This window comes from Hyalella azteca, unplaced genomic scaffold, assembly GCF_000764305.2.
Source record: "Hyalella azteca isolate HAZT.00-mixed unplaced genomic scaffold, Hazt_2.0.2 contig2224, whole genome shotgun sequence".
NCBI classification, from domain to species: domain Eukaryota; kingdom Metazoa; phylum Arthropoda; class Malacostraca; order Amphipoda; family Hyalellidae; genus Hyalella; species Hyalella azteca.
In genome coordinates this window covers 15,268-35,184 of record NW_025932507.1, presented here as the reverse complement: position 1 = coordinate 35,184, position 19,917 = coordinate 15,268, and the positions used below count along the sequence as shown (strand labels likewise).

Genomic DNA, 19,917 nt, shown 5'->3' with positions numbered 1-19,917 from the left:
TTGTATGCAATTGCAACTAATCTAAATCTTATGATCAATATTTAAAACACTTCTATGTTCTACCTGTCCAATCTATCTTGAATTTTCTGCACACTTGTGCTCAATGCACGGTTGTGCTTGTGTAAAGTCATAGTCATAGACAAAGCTTGAATCAATAGGCATAATAAATAATTTAAAAAATATAATACAGGGTGAACCAGAATTAAATGACCCTTTTAATTTGTTAATAAATAAAAAACTAAGAGCGTTATGAGGTTGAAACTTGTTTTATTTTAAAGCAGAACATTTTTATGGTAATTATAGGATACTAAATATTGTATCCTAGTTTTTAGGATACAATAACTAACTAGGATACAATATTACATACAATATTTTAACTAATACATATTATTAATACATAATAAATATTTAACTAATACAATAATAAAATATTGTAATAGGATACAGTATTTTAACTAGGATACAATATTACTATAAAAATGTTCTTCTTTTAAATAAAACAAGTTTCAACTTCATAACGTTCTTAGTTTTTTATTTATTAACAAATTAAAAGGGTTAGTTAATTCTGGTTCACCCTGTATATAAAAATGGAATAAAAAATTTATTGCATGTGTGGAACATCATTGGACTACAAAGACACAGGACAGGAGACTGGCCTCTTTAGAAATAGGTAGAAAGTGCTATGTTGTCTTTAAAAAGTAATTTCTAAACCCAAATATTTTTTAATTTTCTAAGCAACTCACAGCCACAGGCTCACAGTCACAAGTCAAGATTTAAACCTAGTCTTGTGTATGATAATACTACTTACTAGTATCCATGATACTTTGCTGGTCTACTAAACTATTTACAGGACTCAAAATTGAACTTAAGGATGAGTCTAAAAACTTCTTTGCTTTGCCGCAATGCCAGGAATTCAAATGACAGATGAAAATATGAAATCTCAAAAATCAGTTCAAATATTTTTTCTTGGTTATTAATTGTTGAAGAGAAAAATCATCACATTAACTTTGAATGCATAGGTACATTTTGCACAAAATTTAACAATTCCAAATTTCCAGTATAAACTTATACAAAAACCTGAACAGCAGGCAGCAGCTGTTTTTGAATGAGCCAAAACCTAAAATTTATCTTGCTAGGCTGCCTGATGCTCATTGGCTAATTTTATCCCTTTTGTTGTTTTGTATCTTGAATGTTTCATTCTTTCAGATGACTCCACTTTGAATAACATCAAATCAGGGTGATAATTTAAATATGCTTCACTGAAATCTTGCAGCCAAATCATGCACTTTGTTTTACACTGGGATAGAAAGTAATTCATGTAGAATGTAGCAGGAAAGTTGGAGCTCCAAAATTAGCTGGAAATCTCTGGTTGCAGCATGAAAGAATCAAACCCTACAAAGAAGCAATCCTAGTTTTGATATGTAGGTTATTTTCTAAATAGTTCATTTTATGATCTCTATTATTAAAATTGTTTCTTTTGCAGATAATCAAGATGGAACTATAACTATCCATTTAGTTATTTGGTTGAAGAAAATTATTAATAACTTTATAAATGCTCAAATTATGGATAAGTATGTTATTAGTAAACAAAATCAATGTGAAATGAGAATTGAGGCCTTGCCAGAAGATTTGGAGCACATTCCGGTGGTCTTGAATGAAGAGTTGTTATGTGATGAAGCTCGTGGATTGGTAATGGACATGTACGTTACAATTTCTGAAATGAATAATTTAATGATTATTAAACTACACATTGCTGTTGCTTAAATGCTGAAGAATTAATGCAACAATTACATAGTCCATCAAAAATCAATTCAAACTAAGATTATTGAAGTTGCTTCCTTGTTGGTTATACTAGGAGTAAATTAGATAACTTTAATATAAAACATTATTTTACATGTTATTGCCAGGGATTTTATCTTTCACCAAAACCTCTTAACACTCTTTGTGTTAACATTTGCCAAGTAAAGATATGAAAAATTATTTTCAAATATTTACACAGGTGTAGGTATATTACTGAATAAAGATTCTAGTTTCCAAAGATTGATTGATGATGAAGAAAATGAATGTGGCACATTAAATTTGAATGTAATAGTGCCATGAAGTATCAAACTTATCAAAAATTCATTGCATAGTATCAAACTTAGGTCTTAAACTTATTTGGGTAGGTTGCCTTTCTTTTATATTTACATTGGTTCATGCTCCTTTGAAGTATGTTCATCAAGTGTAGTAAATACCTTGATTTTTTAGCATATAATCTGATTGCTTTGTGAGTACCATTTTTAAGTAAATTTTGAATAATAACACCCACCTCCATGCTAATTTGAAGAAGCATGAGATACAATGTTTTAAATAAATGCCAAAATATGTTTGTGATTTGGCATTTGACGTTTATTTTACATACCTACGCACTGTGTTTGGTTTAGAAATTCATGCCTAACTATTCAACATGTGTTTTTTCAGGCTGCAGTCTGACCCATCTGTGAGGGTGATGATGATAGGTGAAAGTCAGAATGCTGCATCAGTAGAATTGTGTTTGAAAACAATCAGCTCTGCTATGGATGTTTACAGTGCAACTTTTGACACAATTTCTGAGTGAGTCTACTGCTTAGTAAAATTGCATTTCTTCAGAAATAAATACTGTCAATGCTGCAATGCTTGGGCAAAGAGTTCTTACAATTTTACAAAGCCATCTATGCCTACATTTATGAGAAAGCTCCTGTTTGAGTGTTGATTTTTTTTTTTATTGATAGTATATAATCTTAGTACCTAGTTGAGAAAGCTTATAAGCATTAGTTCTACTGAATATAATTTCAAAAATATTTATTTCACTATAATATTTTTTTTGCCTACCATTCTCTGCAATTTTAAATTTGGAAATTTTGACTTTCAGAGAGGAGCATATATGGTCATCTTCAGTGGCTGGACTAGAACGTCTCAGAGTGCTGTGGGAACGCAGAGGTCTTGCTGTGCTGGTTTCCTGTTCAGCCCTTCCTCCTCATTTGCCTAGGTAGATATGGCCTAAAATCAAAGAGAGAATATTTAACATTATGAGTGAAAGATTTTTTTTATCCACTTACTGTTCTCTGAATTATGCACCAATAATGTGTACCTATTAGTTGATTTTTCTGCACACAAATGTGTTGAATTGTGTCCATTAAGATGAATAAAATTTTTTCACCTAAATTTTTACTTTGAGACAGATTGCCATGTTTGTTGGTAGTCTATTAATCAACAGGTTTGTATAAAATTCCAAAATAAATTTCTTCTCTTGTTTCTATGTTGCTCATTTGAATTTTTTTATTCTACATTTTAATTTGCTTGCATGATGAGATACCATCACCTTTGCTATGAGGTCACTTCAGTAACCTCTTCAAAGAATTTGAGCTGTGCTCTTTGCCTGATATAACTCAGTACTCACTGCAGTGAGTGACAGAGAGCGCATTTTCTTGTCGACAAAAACTTTTCGACAAGGTCACAGACAGACGGACAGACAGACTGACATGGTGAGCACAATGGTGCATTTTTTCCATAAATGAGAAAATGTGCTAAAAAGCTCAAAATGCCATTTTATTGACAAACTCTTAATAATAAATTTATATTGTTTGAAAAGATTTAGAAACGCCAGGTAGTGAAATTTTCAGTTTAACCATAAAATAATTTAAATAGAGTGAAAAATTAAGATTATGTTGGTATATTTAGAATTATACAATTTAAGGTTTACTAGTATTAAAAGCATTGTACAATTTCAAGTAATTGCCTTGCTCTGCAATTCTCATGACATAATTTCAATGACATAGATTCCTATAATCTTTGGCTACAGGCTTTATTTTTGTATGGATATGCATGTTGAAAGATCAACACTGAGCCTTGATTCACTAGTCTGGGATGTAGTACCATCCGTTGTGTCCATTTTGTCTTAGAGAATGATATCCATAGCAAGATTTGAAATCATGAAAATTTGTCTAAAATTTAGATTATAATTTGAAATGCAGTTGAAATATTTCTAAGGCTCATATCTTTATTGCAAACATTATCCGTCTTCTTTAAGACTCAGTATCATTTATACTTATTATATTTATGTGGTACTTATGGTGCTTTCCAAGTTACAGTCACTACATTGTTATGCATTCTACAGGTTTCAAGCTCCGCGCCTAAAAGGCAGGAAACCACCAAGATCTCATATCTGTATTGCAAACATTATCCGTCTTCTTTAAGACTCAGTATCATTTATACTTATTATATTTATGTGGTACTTATGGTGCTTTCCAAGTCACAGTCACTACATTGTTATGCATTTTACAGGTTTCAAGCTCCGCGCCTAAAAGGCAGGAAACCACCAAGAAGCGGCGTTCACTCGTCCCGAGGCTCGTATCGTGACTCGCACCGCGGCTCATCGCACTGCTCGTCCAACGGCTCCTCTCGTGGCTCGTTCAACGGCGCCTCTCGTGGCTCGTTCAACGGCTCCTCTCGTGGCTCGTTCAACGGCTCGTCCAACGGCTCTTCTCGCGGCTTGTCTAACGGCGCCTCTCGTGGCTCGTCTTACGGCTCCTCTCGTGGCTCATTAAACGATTCATCTCGTGGCACATACCGTAGCTCGTCCCGGATGGATGGGAGAAGCTTTCACAACAGTCGTAGAAGCAACACCTGTAATGTCAGCGGCAAAGATAGTAATTTCCCGAATGATTTCCAGGAAACATCTTGATGATGCGTTTATGAGATTTAGGCTGATGAGATATAGGCTGAGAGTAAATGTTGCTGCGCGTGCCAGCCACGTTTCTCATCCCAGATTCTACTGCTACGAACATGATATCAAGTTTGTGCAATTGTGCTCTCTGGACGTCTTTTTTTATTGGAAAAATAACCAATTCTAGTCAATGTCAAGTACCTAGTGAGTTTGTAAAGGTTACAATAAACATCACCAGGAGAGGAATTTGTCCCAGAAATGTCAATGGTGGGGCAGGGTAATTTTAAGGTATACAAAAATACTGCGAAATGTTTACTCTGGAATCGAAAAGAAAACACCATGAAGTGTGTTTTAATAACAATTTCATTAGTTTTGAGCAACAGATCATTCAAGTTATTGCATGATCATTCAATACACTGCCGTAGTTTTCTGTAGTTCTGCGCGTCTCTGCAAAACCCCTATTCTCGTATAAAAAGAAAATCTGTTGGTGTGTTTAATAGTTATGAAGAGATCAATCAAGAGATTCAACATGACAAGACGTTCTCCTGAAATCGCAGGGGCTAGTATGCCAATATATGTGTATATGTATAACGGCTGACAGTAAAATCGTCTCCTAACTAGTATTCCTGCGGCCTTCAAAAATGATGGCGGTCAGTCAAGAAAATGCAGGAAAATTTTATTCGCGCAGAATTCTATACTCCCCTCCAAACTTCTAGGCAAGGTGCATGCTGTTGAGCTCTTATGGGCATTGATCGAAGCTGAAACACTCCACCCAAATGAGAGGGCCTCATTGAAGGTGCTCAAATGGAGTTGAATCTGGTGAGCGCGAGGTTAAGGAATGTCGTAATAAAAGATGCGTCGCCTGTTGAAAATTTCCTATTACAGCGGCTGAATTGCTTTGTCTACTAACGGCAATACCAACTGAAATGCCAATATACCTACTGCATCTGAGCGTGAACCCACTCTTGAAACGCATCCCCGATACTCCCATTCCCAACGCCGTGAGGAAAATGAGGAATGAGGATACTTCCCTGTCCCATCCTGTTTGAGGAGTTTCAAGAATCTAAGTGGAATGACAAATGATCTTTCCAAGTTTCGAGCTGTGACGTTCGTTTGTTTGTACGTAATTACTTACTTTGTGTTTTTTCATTAAGATCTATAACGCTGCGCCTGTTTATGTATTTAAGAAATTATTTTTAAAATTGATAGTTTGTTGATAGTTCGTAAATATGTTTTAATTTCTTTATTTAAATGGGAGCAAAAATTAGTCATCGTTATGACGGCTTTAACTTCTTCATTAAATTTGATTTCAAAATTCGGATCGTACAGATACACCATGCCTCTTATACAGGGTCCTTCAAAAAAATCCCTGATTTCAGTAGGCTTTTGCAAAAATCATACGACACATACAAAACAATTAATTTTATTTGTAAATAGCTTATTTGATGCCATTTTACATCATATAGTACACTTTACTTGGTTTTGAAAATTATGTTCGATAAATGATGTCCCCCATTGTTAAGACATTCACGAAGTCTTTCCCTGAAGTTGCCCATAGTTCTTCGTGTAACTTCCCTTGTAATGGCTGCCACTTCCTGCCTAATGGCATGTTTTAGTTCTTGCAGATTTCTGGGACGATGTTTGTACACTTCAGCCTTTAGGTAGACCCGCAGAACTCACACTGCTCGCCGGTCCATGGAAATGTTAAGAGAGTTGTTCGTTGGACGTCTTGCTTCTTTAAGAGGAGACATTTCCTGGCCCCCACGCCCACGGTCACCCGACTTATCACCTTGCGATTTATTTCTGTGGGTCTACCTAAAGGCTGAAGTGTACAAACATCGTCCTAGAAATCTGCAAAAACTAAAACATGCCATTAGGCAGGAAGTGGAAGCCATTACAAGGGAAGTTACACGAAGAACTATATTCAACTTCAGGGAATGACTTCTTGAATGTCTTAACAATAGGGGACTTCGTTTATCGAACATAATTTTCATTACGAAGTAAAGTGTGCTAAGTGATATAAAATGGCATCAAATAAGCTATTCACTAATAAAATTAATTGTTTTGTATGTGTCGTATGATTTTTGCAAAAGCCTATTGAAATCAGGGACTTTTTTTGAAGGACCTTGTATAATCGCTCATTCACTACCCTTATTCAGACAACTTCACATCTATCTTACACGAAAAGACGTATCACATGATTGTTCTTGCACCTTAAAATTAAGCAACACGTCCAACAACACCAGGACCTGTGGCACTGCTCAACTGCACGAATTATTTCGCTTTGGACGACCAATCAGCCAAACCAGCACAAATGTACAGAAATTCGAAAATGTCCGATACAATATATATAAGCTAGGGATACATACAAGTCTCGCCGTTAGGCTTGAGATCGAAACTATTTATTACTGTAAGTACTTGGCCGCGTACTCTTAGCGAAGTATTGAAAACGACGACTTGCGTGTCTCCCTCAAGGAAAACTGTAATTCAATCACCAATTCTACTGACGGGTAACTTTTTAACTTCAAGATACGTTTGTATCTGTGTCCGTTGTCGAAGGGTTGACATCAGCCTAGCTTTCACAGTCGAAGGGCATTATCTTATAAATTTTCCAGTTAATTTAAATTTGTTTCATCATTTAGCGAGGTTTTTGTTAAAATTACAACTTTCTCAGTTTTAAAAATTGTATTTGAAATTTAATGGATATAAAACGGATTTACCACTTTTTTATCAGAGTGATCTGGTGAGTTTTTAAGCAACTCCTCATAATTCTCCGTAGCTCGTCATAATTCGCGATCTTTTATTTTTTATTCTAATTGAAACTATTAATCTGTCAGCAGGTATTGTTATGTTATTGAAATGAAGTTTCTATTTTTCTTAAGTGTCATTATTCATCCTGAATTAATGATATCCTTACGCAAGAAGTCATCTTCATTTAGCATTAAATATTGTAGTTCTTTAATTAATAAAAATTAACTGAGGAAAAACTGCGCTCAGTCTTCGGATCTCATGATTTTGTGAGATTGTGAGAATATAAATTTATTCTTGAAATTTCTGACGGCCAACTCTTCAGTGAGCTTGTTGGAAGTTCGCCCCAATTATCGCAGGAGTGTTACTAAATTTAGGTCCTGTTGCCTAAACGACAAATTAGAGTAAACAATTATATAAACCAAGATTCCAGTAGTCGGCAATAGAAATGAATGCTTTATTCATACGTTAATTATTACGTTTATGGGCAACAGAAAATGGACAATGAATGTACGAGAGACGCGTTAAACTTGGCTATGGTATAAGTGCTACTCATACTGGGTAATGATCTAGCATGCATCTCCTACCATAGTTTTGTTGAGGTGATCGTCTTGTATTACCCACATTTTACCTAGATTTTTTTTCCGCTAGAGCTCATTTTTTCGTTAAATGCGTTGAGAATTTAGCGTGGAATTTGCTGAATTGGCAATACTGGTCTTAACTAACATTGACCGGTTACGGGACGATCCCGTATGTTACTTTCGGAACTATTTTAGGTTCCCGACAGATCTAACGGATATCACGAGTTAGCAGCGTTGCAGATTTCAAAGCTTATAATTTTTTCCGTCCCATTTTTCAAGTATATACTTAATTCTGCGCTGAAAGAAGTCTACAACGCAAATCAATTTAACTGTAGATTGTTTGGTTGAATTGTACAGAGGAAAGTACCTGTGAGTTCGACGAAGTAAACATTTCTGTTCTAATCAGCTCGGTGTCAATCTCTGGCAGATAATTGCGGCTCTAGGACACGAGGTTAGGTCCGTTTAGGATGTGACAATCTCGCCTAGCATCCGCTCGAGATTTCACCGGCAGCCTCTGTGTTGTGGTCGCCATTCGTCGAGTGGCCGCTCTTGGCTTGGAAAGGCAACATTCTGTGGTGAGACTGTCTGGACCTGAGTTTTCATATACAAGTTTTCTCATGTATTACCTGTTGGAGTTAAGCCCGAGATGAATAAAATTAATACCGATTGAAAGTGAAGCTCATTTGAAGGTTGATAGTAAATATCATCTGTCTCGGATTATTAGTTTACAAAATGCGAGTGTGTGGCATGTTTTCGTGTGAAATATAATTCTGTCTGGATTATTAAAAAAACACCATGATAGCTACGTAAATAATTATTCTGATCATTTCAGTGATCATCGTCGATATGGAAAACGTCACCAAGACAGAAAGTAAGAAAGCCCATTCTGGATCATCAAACGACATAAAGCCTGATATGAACGATGGTCTCCCAAAGCTCTTAAATTTCTGCCCTATTCGTAAACCGGTTAAAACTGAATCAAAATCTAATCAAGGGAAGGAAGTGGAAGTCGACGTCAAAAGCCACAAGAAGAATGCATCGCAGGAACGCGCAGTGATTGAAGGCAGTCTCATTGTGTACTCACACTCAAAGGTGAGCCCTTGAGCGTCATGTGTTTGTTCACTGCAATCTCATTTATTTAATGATGTGCACATTCAAAAGTTATGCACGTGCGATTGATGACCAGAGAATTCGTTGATTTAAATTATCAGGGAGTGGAACAATTCTTCAGATGACGGTAGATTAAAAGGCAAGTTTCAGGATGTAGTTTTTGTTTATTAACGACGTTTCGAATGCAACAAACATTCATTTTCAAGTTAGAAGATGCATTAAATATTGAAATTTTGGTGGAAATAAGTACATAATATACTGTAAGTAAATAGGATACAACAGTCAAACTTGGGACCGAAAATTACTCAAAATTATTTCAGAGTTCAAACAAATCCGACTCCAGCTATCTATTTTCTGACTCCATTTATCTATTCTCTGATTATAACAATTTATTACCCAAATCGGATGACTGAAGGCCACAAGACTGACGAAAGAGTCCTCAAATAAATTGTGCTGAATAACATCAGAAGCACAACCGCAGCCGACCGAATCGAACTCCTGATTTACTATAAAAACATGAAACTGGAGAACATAATAATGAAAAATAATGCGTGCAAAAAGTCGGGCCCATTACAAGAAACTAATGTTATTTACAAATATTCCTGCCACAAAGAAGGTTGTAGACTTCTCCAAAGGTAAATTACATTGGTTTGACCAGCACGACTTTGAGCCGCCGCCTAGGGAGCGCAGCCGTGCTCCACCAATTTTGTGCAGCAATAAGCCCTGAATCGAACGCCTTGGATCTTTCCGGACATCCACCAATCAGCCGTGAACCACTCGGCTTTGTCTTCCTCCGGCCTCGCATAGAACCTGCAGGCCGCGGATCGAATCTGACTTCCGGGCATCGTTATATTACGTAATTTTACGTTCACCGCCTGTGAGGTTAGGTTTCAGATAGCATGGTTCTGTTCCAAAATTTATCGTCCTTCGACAAGTGTCCGTTCGACCGAGGGCTGGTTCAACTCACGGCCTAGAGACGGACGGCTTGAATTGTTGAAGGCTACTTTCCGGAAGGCAGGAATCATGATGGTCCATTACATCCAGGGCAGTGGTGGTCTTCGGCAGGCGACCCGCCGCCTAACATGCCACCTCCAGACCGGAGGACCTAAGAACCACATGAGAGAGGCTCATAAGGAGACCCTCACTCGCGCGACATTGGAGACCCACACCAGAATCGTCATGAGATGCCGACACCACAAGACTGGCCATAGCTGAGGCTCACATCATCAAGCATGAGTCACCACTATTAATTTACAAACTACCTGATTTGTCAGGACGTTGAAACTGTTCTCGTAATTTGAGCTTTGATTTCAATCTTTATCCATAATACCCTATGTTTGTACTAATGTCATTTCAAAATTTTAAATTCAAGTGTTGCATAACTCTTCCCCTACTTGATAATGAATGAAGTTGCATTCGAAACGTCGTAAAATTATAATAAAATGTCCCTTGGAAACCTGGTATTTGAGTTTTCAATGCCTATCAAGAGCCTAATTCACCGAAGCCCGAATAGAGAAAAACGATAAGAAAATTGTCAATAAGAAAAACTTTCTGGTCTTCGATGAAACCTGCATTAAAGAACAACTTCTGCCAAACTGCACCAATATTCAAAAAATTGTGCACATTCTATCTCAAATGTCTTTCTTGTCTGAAATATTGAAAGAAACTTACGTACGTTAATTTGAGATTCGCGTTTATTTAGCCTATAGATTTGTTTATGATCTGTCTAGCGCGAAATAAGCTTTAATAAATCAATTAAACTTTATTAACTGTAAGCGTACGTAAATAAAATCATTAATCATTTGAAGACTCTAGAAACTAGGCTCACAACAGTCGGATGGCACCATTTTCCTGTGAAAACAACAAAATCCCTGAACGCTGGCGGCAATGTGTAAAGGATCATCACTGAACACCTAAACAAATGCTTTTAAGTTTGTATCAACTTCACTGTGCACGGAACCCACTAGAAAAATTTATTCTATAGGAGGCATTCGACTTCGGTGTTATTCCACCGGCCTAGGCTGTAAATACAGGTAGGCTTCATGACTACTAAACATACACAACGCAACGAACGCTCGCCAATAACATTACTAGATCAGGATTTACTGACTTAAGAACGAAGGATGGTTTGAAGAACGTGTCCAATAAAAAGGCAGATGTGCCTAATCGTTTCTTTCAATGCGATTCTACAGAATAAAAGGAAAACGAATTGCCGGAGATGCATGGCAATGACTGCAAAGAGGAGCTGTGGGATTGTGAGATCGCCGATGAATGAGAGCCCAGACGGTCTGAACTCCGGCCTCCAACTAGCGAAAGAAATTGAATTCTTATATGTTCAGTAAATATATTATATTTCACCTCTTTCTCCAGCATTATTTTACAAAACAGAACAATAAAAAACTATCGTAATTATAATGGGCTAAGATTGGGATTTGTATTCCATGCATCTCTATGAGTGAAGGGGAAGAACACCTCGAAACTCTCTGCCAACAGCTTGAATTACGAATTCCAGTTAAAGTAAATTGCTTTGATTACAACAGCCTTCGTTCTCTTTTACCTCGGTAGCGCACATCTCTGTACAAAGTTCATTACATGAGGAGAATGAGGTCCAGGCATAACATTTTCATTTATGTGTTAATATATTAGACCTGTTATATTACACACACGCCTCAGTGTACTGCAACACATATCGGAATTCCCTTATTACTAATATCGGCTTAAGCAGGGATGACTCTGAACTTGTATTCACAGTGCACGTCTTGATTCTGTAGCTAACGATTGCAGCAAAACCCGTGAAGAACCTGCCGAATTATAATGATGAAAAACAATTAATTCAGAAACCAAGACTTCAATCGCTGAACTTGAATATGTTCAAAATTATTCCTCAGCTTCTTTTTAAACTATTGCATGACGATAATTTTCCTGCAATGCAATTAAACATATCGCAGAACATGACAAGAGGCGAAAACCGTAAAAATAATTTGAAATTTTTGTACTTAGTTGTTATTCATTATCAGATAGTTCCTGTACCGCTTAACATGTGGTAAAATAAGTAACCACAAATTATTTCAAGAAAATTTCTAACAAACTACTATTGCGATTCGCATCTTCAATTTAATAGCCTTGCAAACTTATGCTCTGCATTCATTCGGTGTTGTTTATATTGTCGTAAATAAAAACCGTCAACAGAATGAGGAAAAATTTGCTTGAAAAACTTCGTTCGACATTCTACTCTACGCTTCAATTTTGATTTAGGTATAATGATTCTACCGAATTGCGTTAAAAGTTTAACTTATTTTGTAAATAAAATATTTCTGTTACACGCACCGAGGACGCTCTTTAATTAAAATGCAATATTTTTTGATGACGTTGCAGCTAGGCAAGCAAAAGCAGCGCTACTTCCGCTTGTTCCCGCCGTCAACCTTCGCACGGGCGCGTCTCCAGCAGCACGCCAGCGAGGAGGCCGCGTTGGATCTGTTGGCCAAGCCGGAGTTGGTGTTGCTCTCGAACGACATCCTCAAGATTGAGGCCCTGAACAAAGATGACAGTGTGGATTATGGGCAGAACGCGTTCCTAGTGAGTATGAAAGTTAAATCAAAGTACTTAAAAATATAACTCGGTACTCACTGCAGAGAGCGCATTTTCTCGTCGACGAAAACGTGGAGTCACGGACGGACAGACAGACGGACGGACGGACATGGCGAGTACAATAGCGCCTTTTTTTTCATAAATGAGAAAATGCGCTAAAAAACGGCATCCTCAAACATGCATCATTCCATCAGTCAAACATGCATAAGTCCCTCAATAAAACAGGCATTTTATGGATGATTTCATGTTTCCGAATCATGCTAGTGGCAAATTTGCAACTAGGCAGCAAATTTTGTTACAATATGTATGAAATTGCTGCTTGCGAAGTTGAGTGAAGCGCCGTTCTATGTATTTTGCACCCACGGTGCCTACACCGAGCAGTCTAAAGTGAGATGTACCGTACACAGCTTCTCCTTGGCAATTATTCCCTACATTTTAAAAATTTTGTTTCACTGCTACATAAATACTAGTGAATTACACTGATGACATTTGAAATAGAATTACCTGTTTTCACCACGGTTGTGCAGCCGTAGTGTTGATATTTTGCATCTCCCAACTATTTCTGCTTTCTGCAGAAGTGAAAGAAATTTATTTGTTAAGTCTACGGAAGAGAATTTTTGTAAATATACTTTATTCGATACACCACTCCATGGATATACTTGAACAATGTTCTTCAAAGTTCCTCCATGCTTGAAGTTTTACCGTGCAGGGCGGTCGCTCTATCGAATGCCATAGTTGTTGCGAGATAACATTGCCTGGTCGCAGGTAAATTATAATAAGGCTAATGTATATATAAAAATATGCCCTTTTAAATATTAAAAATATGCCTTTTTTATATTTAAAAATGCCCTTTTTTATCTCCAGGTCCAGTCAAAAGAGCAAACACTGATCTTTTCGGCCATAAGTGAGGATGACAGAAAGCGATGGATTTCGGTGAGTAAAACTTTTCTTTAATTTACAGGTTCGGCTGTCTCTTTCAATTTTTTGCCAGGACCTGCGATATGCACAAGCGAATTCATTCAGATACGCTTGATGCAGCGTTAAAAAGATATATAAATAACGCTATGTTTACAAAGAAACCCTTGAAAAATGCGTGTGTTTTATAAGGTGCAGCAAATTAAAATTGCTTGACAATTTCGCTACTTGAAAACCAATATGCCTACGGTAAATTCCTAAAGAACAATTCTTCTTTCCACTGTAATAATGTTATTGGACACCTCGTGCAATTCAACACTGAAGAGCTTGACCTCATGTAATAATTTAGAGACTAATAATGAATAATAATGATTAATAATAGATGATAATGACTAATAATGACTAATAATGACTTATAATAATCTACAGTGCATCCAAGAGCTCCTGCACAGCGGCTGCGACTCCCCCACTCGCAAGTCAAGTCTGAGCTTTAGTGGTCAGGAGAACGTGACACGTAAGTTGGCAAACTATAAATGTTTACGTTTATGTTATTATTAGATAAAATCTGGTCAGAGATTCTATTTCATTTTACACAATAAGGCAGCGTCAAGATGACTATTTAATATTATTTGATGATGTAATAAATTTAAAACGTTACGCGTAAGTTGGCAAACTATTCATGCTACAACCTATGTTATTATAATATAAAATCTGGTTATAATTTCTATTTCATTCGACAAAACAAGACACAGTCAATGACGCTGTTTCTCATTATTTGATCGTGTGATACATTGCGATAACTCTAGGAAAATTTTGCTCTATTTTCAATTCTTCCACAATTTGTCGCGGCGCTCATGAAAAAAAAAATGATTTGGCGCTGTACTCGTTTTTTCCCTCAGGAACTCATACTTCATTAGTAATTATTACGTGCCAATTAACGATAGTTAATTCATCCAATGTATCCATTATCTTAACAAAACTCACTATAAAGTGATATGCATTTTTTTACAAAGACGCAGTTTAAATTCCTTTCATTTTTTTTCTCTAATCTTATGCGCCGTGTTTATTTGCCGAAGCAAAACCTCAACTATGTTACAAGGCAATCCGCTATATAAGATCAAAATGCTGGTCTACCTAACGTACAACGATGTTGTCCGACCACATTATTGCTGTTGTTATTTCATCCTCTCGTTTTTATTACTAATACATTCTACACAAGTCATAGCAAAATTCATAAATAATATTTCGAGATTTTTCAATATTGTTATGCTAGCCAACCGACTGTTTTTTATATGCAGTGCCTCGGTCGTTCAATGTACGAATTTCCAAGTCGACGCAAGTCCGCATAGGCGACGACTCGCCAGTCGAACTCGTGGTGGACGTCGGCAGCATCTCCATCATCGCAATAAATAAAGTTCGTTTAGTGAAGTGGCCGTTCGCAATGCTAAGGCGCTACGGGACAACCAATACAACTTTCTGGGTTGAAGCTGGAAGACACACTGAGGCTGGGGAGGGAGAATTTGAGTTCATAACGCATGAGGTACGATACTTTTCATTTGTTAATGAAAAATTTTGAGAAATGTGCCGTAAGGAATGCACAGCTAAATCCTTTAACGATAAGCAGATGTAATAATTAATTTATTAATAATTTAATAATAAATAATGTAAATAATGACAGTAATTTAAAGTTTTTTCAAATGTAATATTATTTATATAGTAAAGGTTATTTAAATAAAAAGATTCAATTTGTTGAGTTTCAGTAGGGAAATGGCTAGTACAACGAGGGTCTTCTACTCATTAACTTCCAGTTAGTGAGCACAGGCTGCACAGCAATATCTAAACTCTTAGTAAAGATAACGTATTTGCTTTTTTTGATCGCAAATACTAATATTCTTGATTATAATAATCTCCTCACAGTATCCTCGGCTTAGAAACCACAATTATTATTCCTCAAACAGGGCGAAGAAATTCACCGCATCGTCAGAGCAGCCAAAAGGCGTCACGTCGCTGAAGAGGAGTGGACTCCGGGTGCTGGGTCGCGCCGCCCCAGCGCAACAGCGGTCGCGCCCCTGGACCTGTTGGGCGACCCATCACACATATACGAGCCCAGCTACTTTGTTGCAGAAAGTAACAAGCTTGAGGTATGGGGTGTATGATACGAGCACAGCTACTTTGTTGCAGAAACTAACAAGCTTGAGGTATGGGGTGTATGATACGAGCCCAGCTACTTTGTTGCAGAAAGTAACAAGCTTGAGGTATGGGGTGTTTGATACGAGCCCAGCTACTTAGTTGCAGAAACTAACAAGCTTGAGGTATGGGGTGTTTGATACGAACCCAGCTACTTTGTTGCAGAAACTAACAAGCTTGAGGTATGGGGTGTATGTTTCGGTCTGGACTTTGATAGTGATAAGGTTGCTGATGAAAAGATTCGAATTATGCAGAAATCGTTCAAACAGTATTTTGTTTGTGATTTGAACTTTGATAGTGATAGAGTTGCCAATGAAGAGGGTTGAAATATGCAGTAATCATTCAACTGTAATTTTGAACTGAGTTAAAAAAAAATAAGTTTCAGACGCTCAACATCCGTAAAAATTCTTTTTTTTTAACAAGTCATCATAACAGTAAGATTGAGGCTAACAACGTTGATTAAGAAGTTTATTTATAATTTATTCAAAAATAAAAAAAAGGTTTCAGCTGTATAGCATTCGTTCTTGAAATATAATTTTCAAAGATTACATACGAGCTGTTTTGAAGTGGCAACTTTTTACTGCATATTTTTAGAAATCAAATTGGATTGGGACAAATAAATCCAAACCAATCCCTTTTTTTACAACACTTCTCATTAACTTCACTTCTTGTTTGTCTGTCTGTCTGTCTGTCTGTCTGTCTGTCTGTCTGTCTGCTACAAATCTTGTAATCGAAATTTAACACACTTCTACTTATCCAATCGATCTGAAATTTTGCATACTTGTTTAAAGTTGGAGACAATGCATGAATCAAATGTCAAAGTAAATGATTTAAAAAGTCAACTTTTTTTCAATATTAAAAAAATTGAAAAAATAATTTTGTCAGCTACAAATCTTATAACTGATATTTGACACACTTTTACCTGTCTAATTGATCTGAAATTTTGCACACTTGTGTGAAGTCAGAGGCAATGCATGAATCAATTAATAGAATAAATAATTTTGAAGCAGAAAACATGTTAAAGCAGAATTGATGTTCGTCGATGTTTTCAACAGTCAAAAATGGATGTGTTTGCGAATCATTTTTTCCGTAACTGACAGCTTAATATTGAAATTTCGTCGAATTTTCTGACTTCGCTAGCGGTGAAACCATATATTTTCCAGCTTTGAACACTCTTTTAACTGTGTGCATGTACGCAATACTTAGCTTAAGACCGTTTATTTCATATTTTTATTTTATTAACTACAAATGAACATGCTTAGTGCACGCAATCTGATTCCTCCATCGTGAACCACAGGCTATTGAGCCGAGACAGCTAAGAAATTCGACATATACGGGTAAATTATACCTTTATAAATTTGAATTTATGTCATAGGTAAACAAACCATCATGAAATGTATGACCATTGAATATTCTTTATACTAACTTCAATTAAATATACTTCGTTTTTACTGTTCAGGGAACTTCCAAACCGCCCGTGCTCTTTGTCGGAAGCCTTCACTCTCACTCTTCTAGGCCGCAAAAGCATTCAGATCCATCGGTAATTTACGATACTTTTGATATTGAAAAATTTTCATCTACGTATTCCCAAGAATCGGGCATCGAACAGAGGAAAAGCTTCAGTGGAATTGGCAAGAATAACATTGATCGATCCATGAACTCCACCAACCTGACAAGTTCCTCAAAAGTGTCCAAGAGCATGGCTGCTGTTGCATATCTACCGAAACAATTTTCACTTCCTGACAGGTCAATTTCTCGCGAAGAATTTGTTGACAAAAATTCACCACTTCGCCCCCAGCTACTACCCAACTCTCCAAGTTGTGTTTTCAAATCCTCACAGGAGAAAGGCTCTCCGCCGATGCCGATCGCTCGACAAAAATCGCCAACCAAAGCCCAGTCAGTGGACGGGCATTCATATTTACCAATGAACCTCAGTGACCATAAACCATCAACGACCCATAACCCAGCTGCTAATTTGACTTCCGTCGAGGCACCTGTGCACAACCCAAATGACATTTATGCCGTTGTTGATAAAAGTAAGAAGACAAGGAAAACGAAAACGCAAGAGAAAGATTGAACATTATGCTAATGAAGAAGACGCACATTCTCTGCCTTCGCTGCACACAAACAAATGTCATAAATACAAAAAAAGTGATAACTACGAAGTGATATTTTGCAGATAATTTTATCTGCAAAATAACATAGCTGATGTAATGCCATTTACTTCCTATTAGAATAGAATAGAATAGAAGTGTCGGCGTTGAAGACATAGGCCCATGGCCTGTTGCCGATTCTTGAACTTTTCGTGACTTGATTCACAAGGGATCCGGCCTTTGGAACCCGATCTTTCCATAGCTGACGATTGATTGAGATAGCTGCTGGACTTATTGCTTGCTCCGTAAGTTGCTAGGCATTTTAAGACTGAACATATGCTCCTGCATAGCTTCGTCTAGTCTGTTTTTGAAGATGTTCATACGTACTCGGAGCTTCAACGATGCTATCAGGGAGGCTGTTCCACATGTCGGTGACTCGAAGCGAGAAAGCAAAAATTATTATTTATTTATAATTTATTTATAATTATTTAAAGCAAAATGAAATTGCGTCGGTGAAGAATCAAAATAACCTGAAAAAGCTGATCATATATACAATTTATTCATTCTTAAGATCAGCTTTTTTTGAATAATGATACAGTTGCCGATTTCGCATGATTATTGAGAATATTTCTTCAGAGTATTCAATAAATCACCGAGTTGGGAGTCAAGCATGGGCATGCAATTTATTTCAGTGTGAGTTAAGAACGTTCTGGAGTGCACTATAAAAAAATTACTTCCATTATATTTATTTAATTAAAATAGAATTCAACACTCGGGCATTTAAAATGAAAAGCTCATTCGATAAACTTGTTCCCTCGTAGATGCCCTTTTTAACAAAAATTTTTAGATGTAATTGCAGTCGTTTAACGCTTACGCAGCAATTATTTAAAAGTAAACAGTTCACCTGCTCTCTTCATTGAGGGGTTATAAGCCTCGTGTTTGATTTATTTCAAAGTAAGTGAGGGTTAATATGTTATCATGTATGTTTTCTTCTGTATCCTAGCTGAGAATCGTAACAACGATTTAGAATGCACATAACAACTACGTACGCTTTGTCATTGCAGAGCCTTTTAACCGATAGCCTTCATTTTTATGAAACTCGGAATGATAAGAAGTTTTCCGCAACATTTTTTTATAACCAATAAGTTAATTACATATTGTAAATAAAAATGTGCATTTAATATATGCAATTTTTAGGACTAATATCTTAACTGTAGTTTAAATAGCTGGAATAAAAAACACTTTAGGTGTAATTTCACAGGAGAGATGTGTATAATTTCAGCCATTGATCCCTAAGATCGGTAGTTATCTTCCTTTACAGGCCAGTTAATTTTTACGTAACACTCACATAAAATTTATTAAGAAGCAAAACTTTATACAGAATATTGTTATATTATTATTTGAATTCAATGTTGCTGATTTTTACTGGACAAACTACTTTTTAATACTCAAAATGCAACATGTTTTTTTCCTGTTTTGCAACATGGTTTATGAATGCAACGTGGTTTTTGTATATTTAAATAATTTTCAGCACTCGAAATCACAAATAATTTCACCCCGAAGAAAAAAATTATCCCATGCATCCCGATCAGCCGTCTTGGAGTTGGACAGTTCCTAATATTGATGTACGTCGATTTTAGGAAACAATCTATTCCGCAAAGGCTTTTGAGAACCAAATGAACAAATCTACTATGTATATAGAGACAAGAAAACTAGATTAACTATTTAGTAAGCACAGAATCGCATAGTTTTTGTTCTTTTACACAAATGATTGTTTCACTGATACTTGAACTAGCCAACTCTTTTAATTGATATATATATATATGAGGATAAAAATCATAATTCATTCTTCGATCCAAAGATCTGTTTACTTCTCAGCTTTGCTTGTATTGCAGCTTTGGCGGCTTTAATAACGTCTTCGTTCGCAAAGAAAGTTTGCATTTTTGTTTAAGGTAAACCATATTGTATTGCGTTATTTGAGGCACATGCGCACCTTACACACTTGGCAATT

At 36.4% G+C, this 19,917-nt stretch overlaps 2 protein-coding genes across 2 annotated transcripts; both read left to right on the top strand.

The window, feature by feature from the left end:
- The first annotated feature begins 1,481 nt into the window (after positions 1–1,481).
- On the top strand, positions 1,482–4,702 carry LOC108677722. Its single transcript, XM_018165996.1, has 4 exons — positions 1,482–1,700; positions 2,461–2,592; positions 2,891–3,007; positions 4,303–4,702. The coding sequence occupies exons 1-4, from the start codon at positions 1,564–1,566 to the stop codon at positions 4,700–4,702; spliced, it is 786 nt and encodes a 261-aa protein (XP_018021485.1). The 5' UTR covers positions 1,482–1,563.
- A 3,858-nt stretch (positions 4,703–8,560) lies between these two features.
- Positions 8,561–15,782, top strand: LOC108677704 (docking protein 2). Its single transcript, XM_018165974.2, has 7 exons — positions 8,561–8,588; positions 8,846–9,105; positions 12,499–12,699; positions 13,576–13,644; positions 14,056–14,140; positions 14,925–15,166; positions 15,585–15,782. Exons 2-7 carry the CDS (start codon positions 8,860–8,862, stop codon positions 15,780–15,782), a joined length of 1,041 nt encoding a protein of 346 aa, XP_018021463.2. The 5' UTR covers positions 8,561–8,588; positions 8,846–8,859.
- Positions 15,783–19,917: the final 4,135 nt, after the last annotated feature.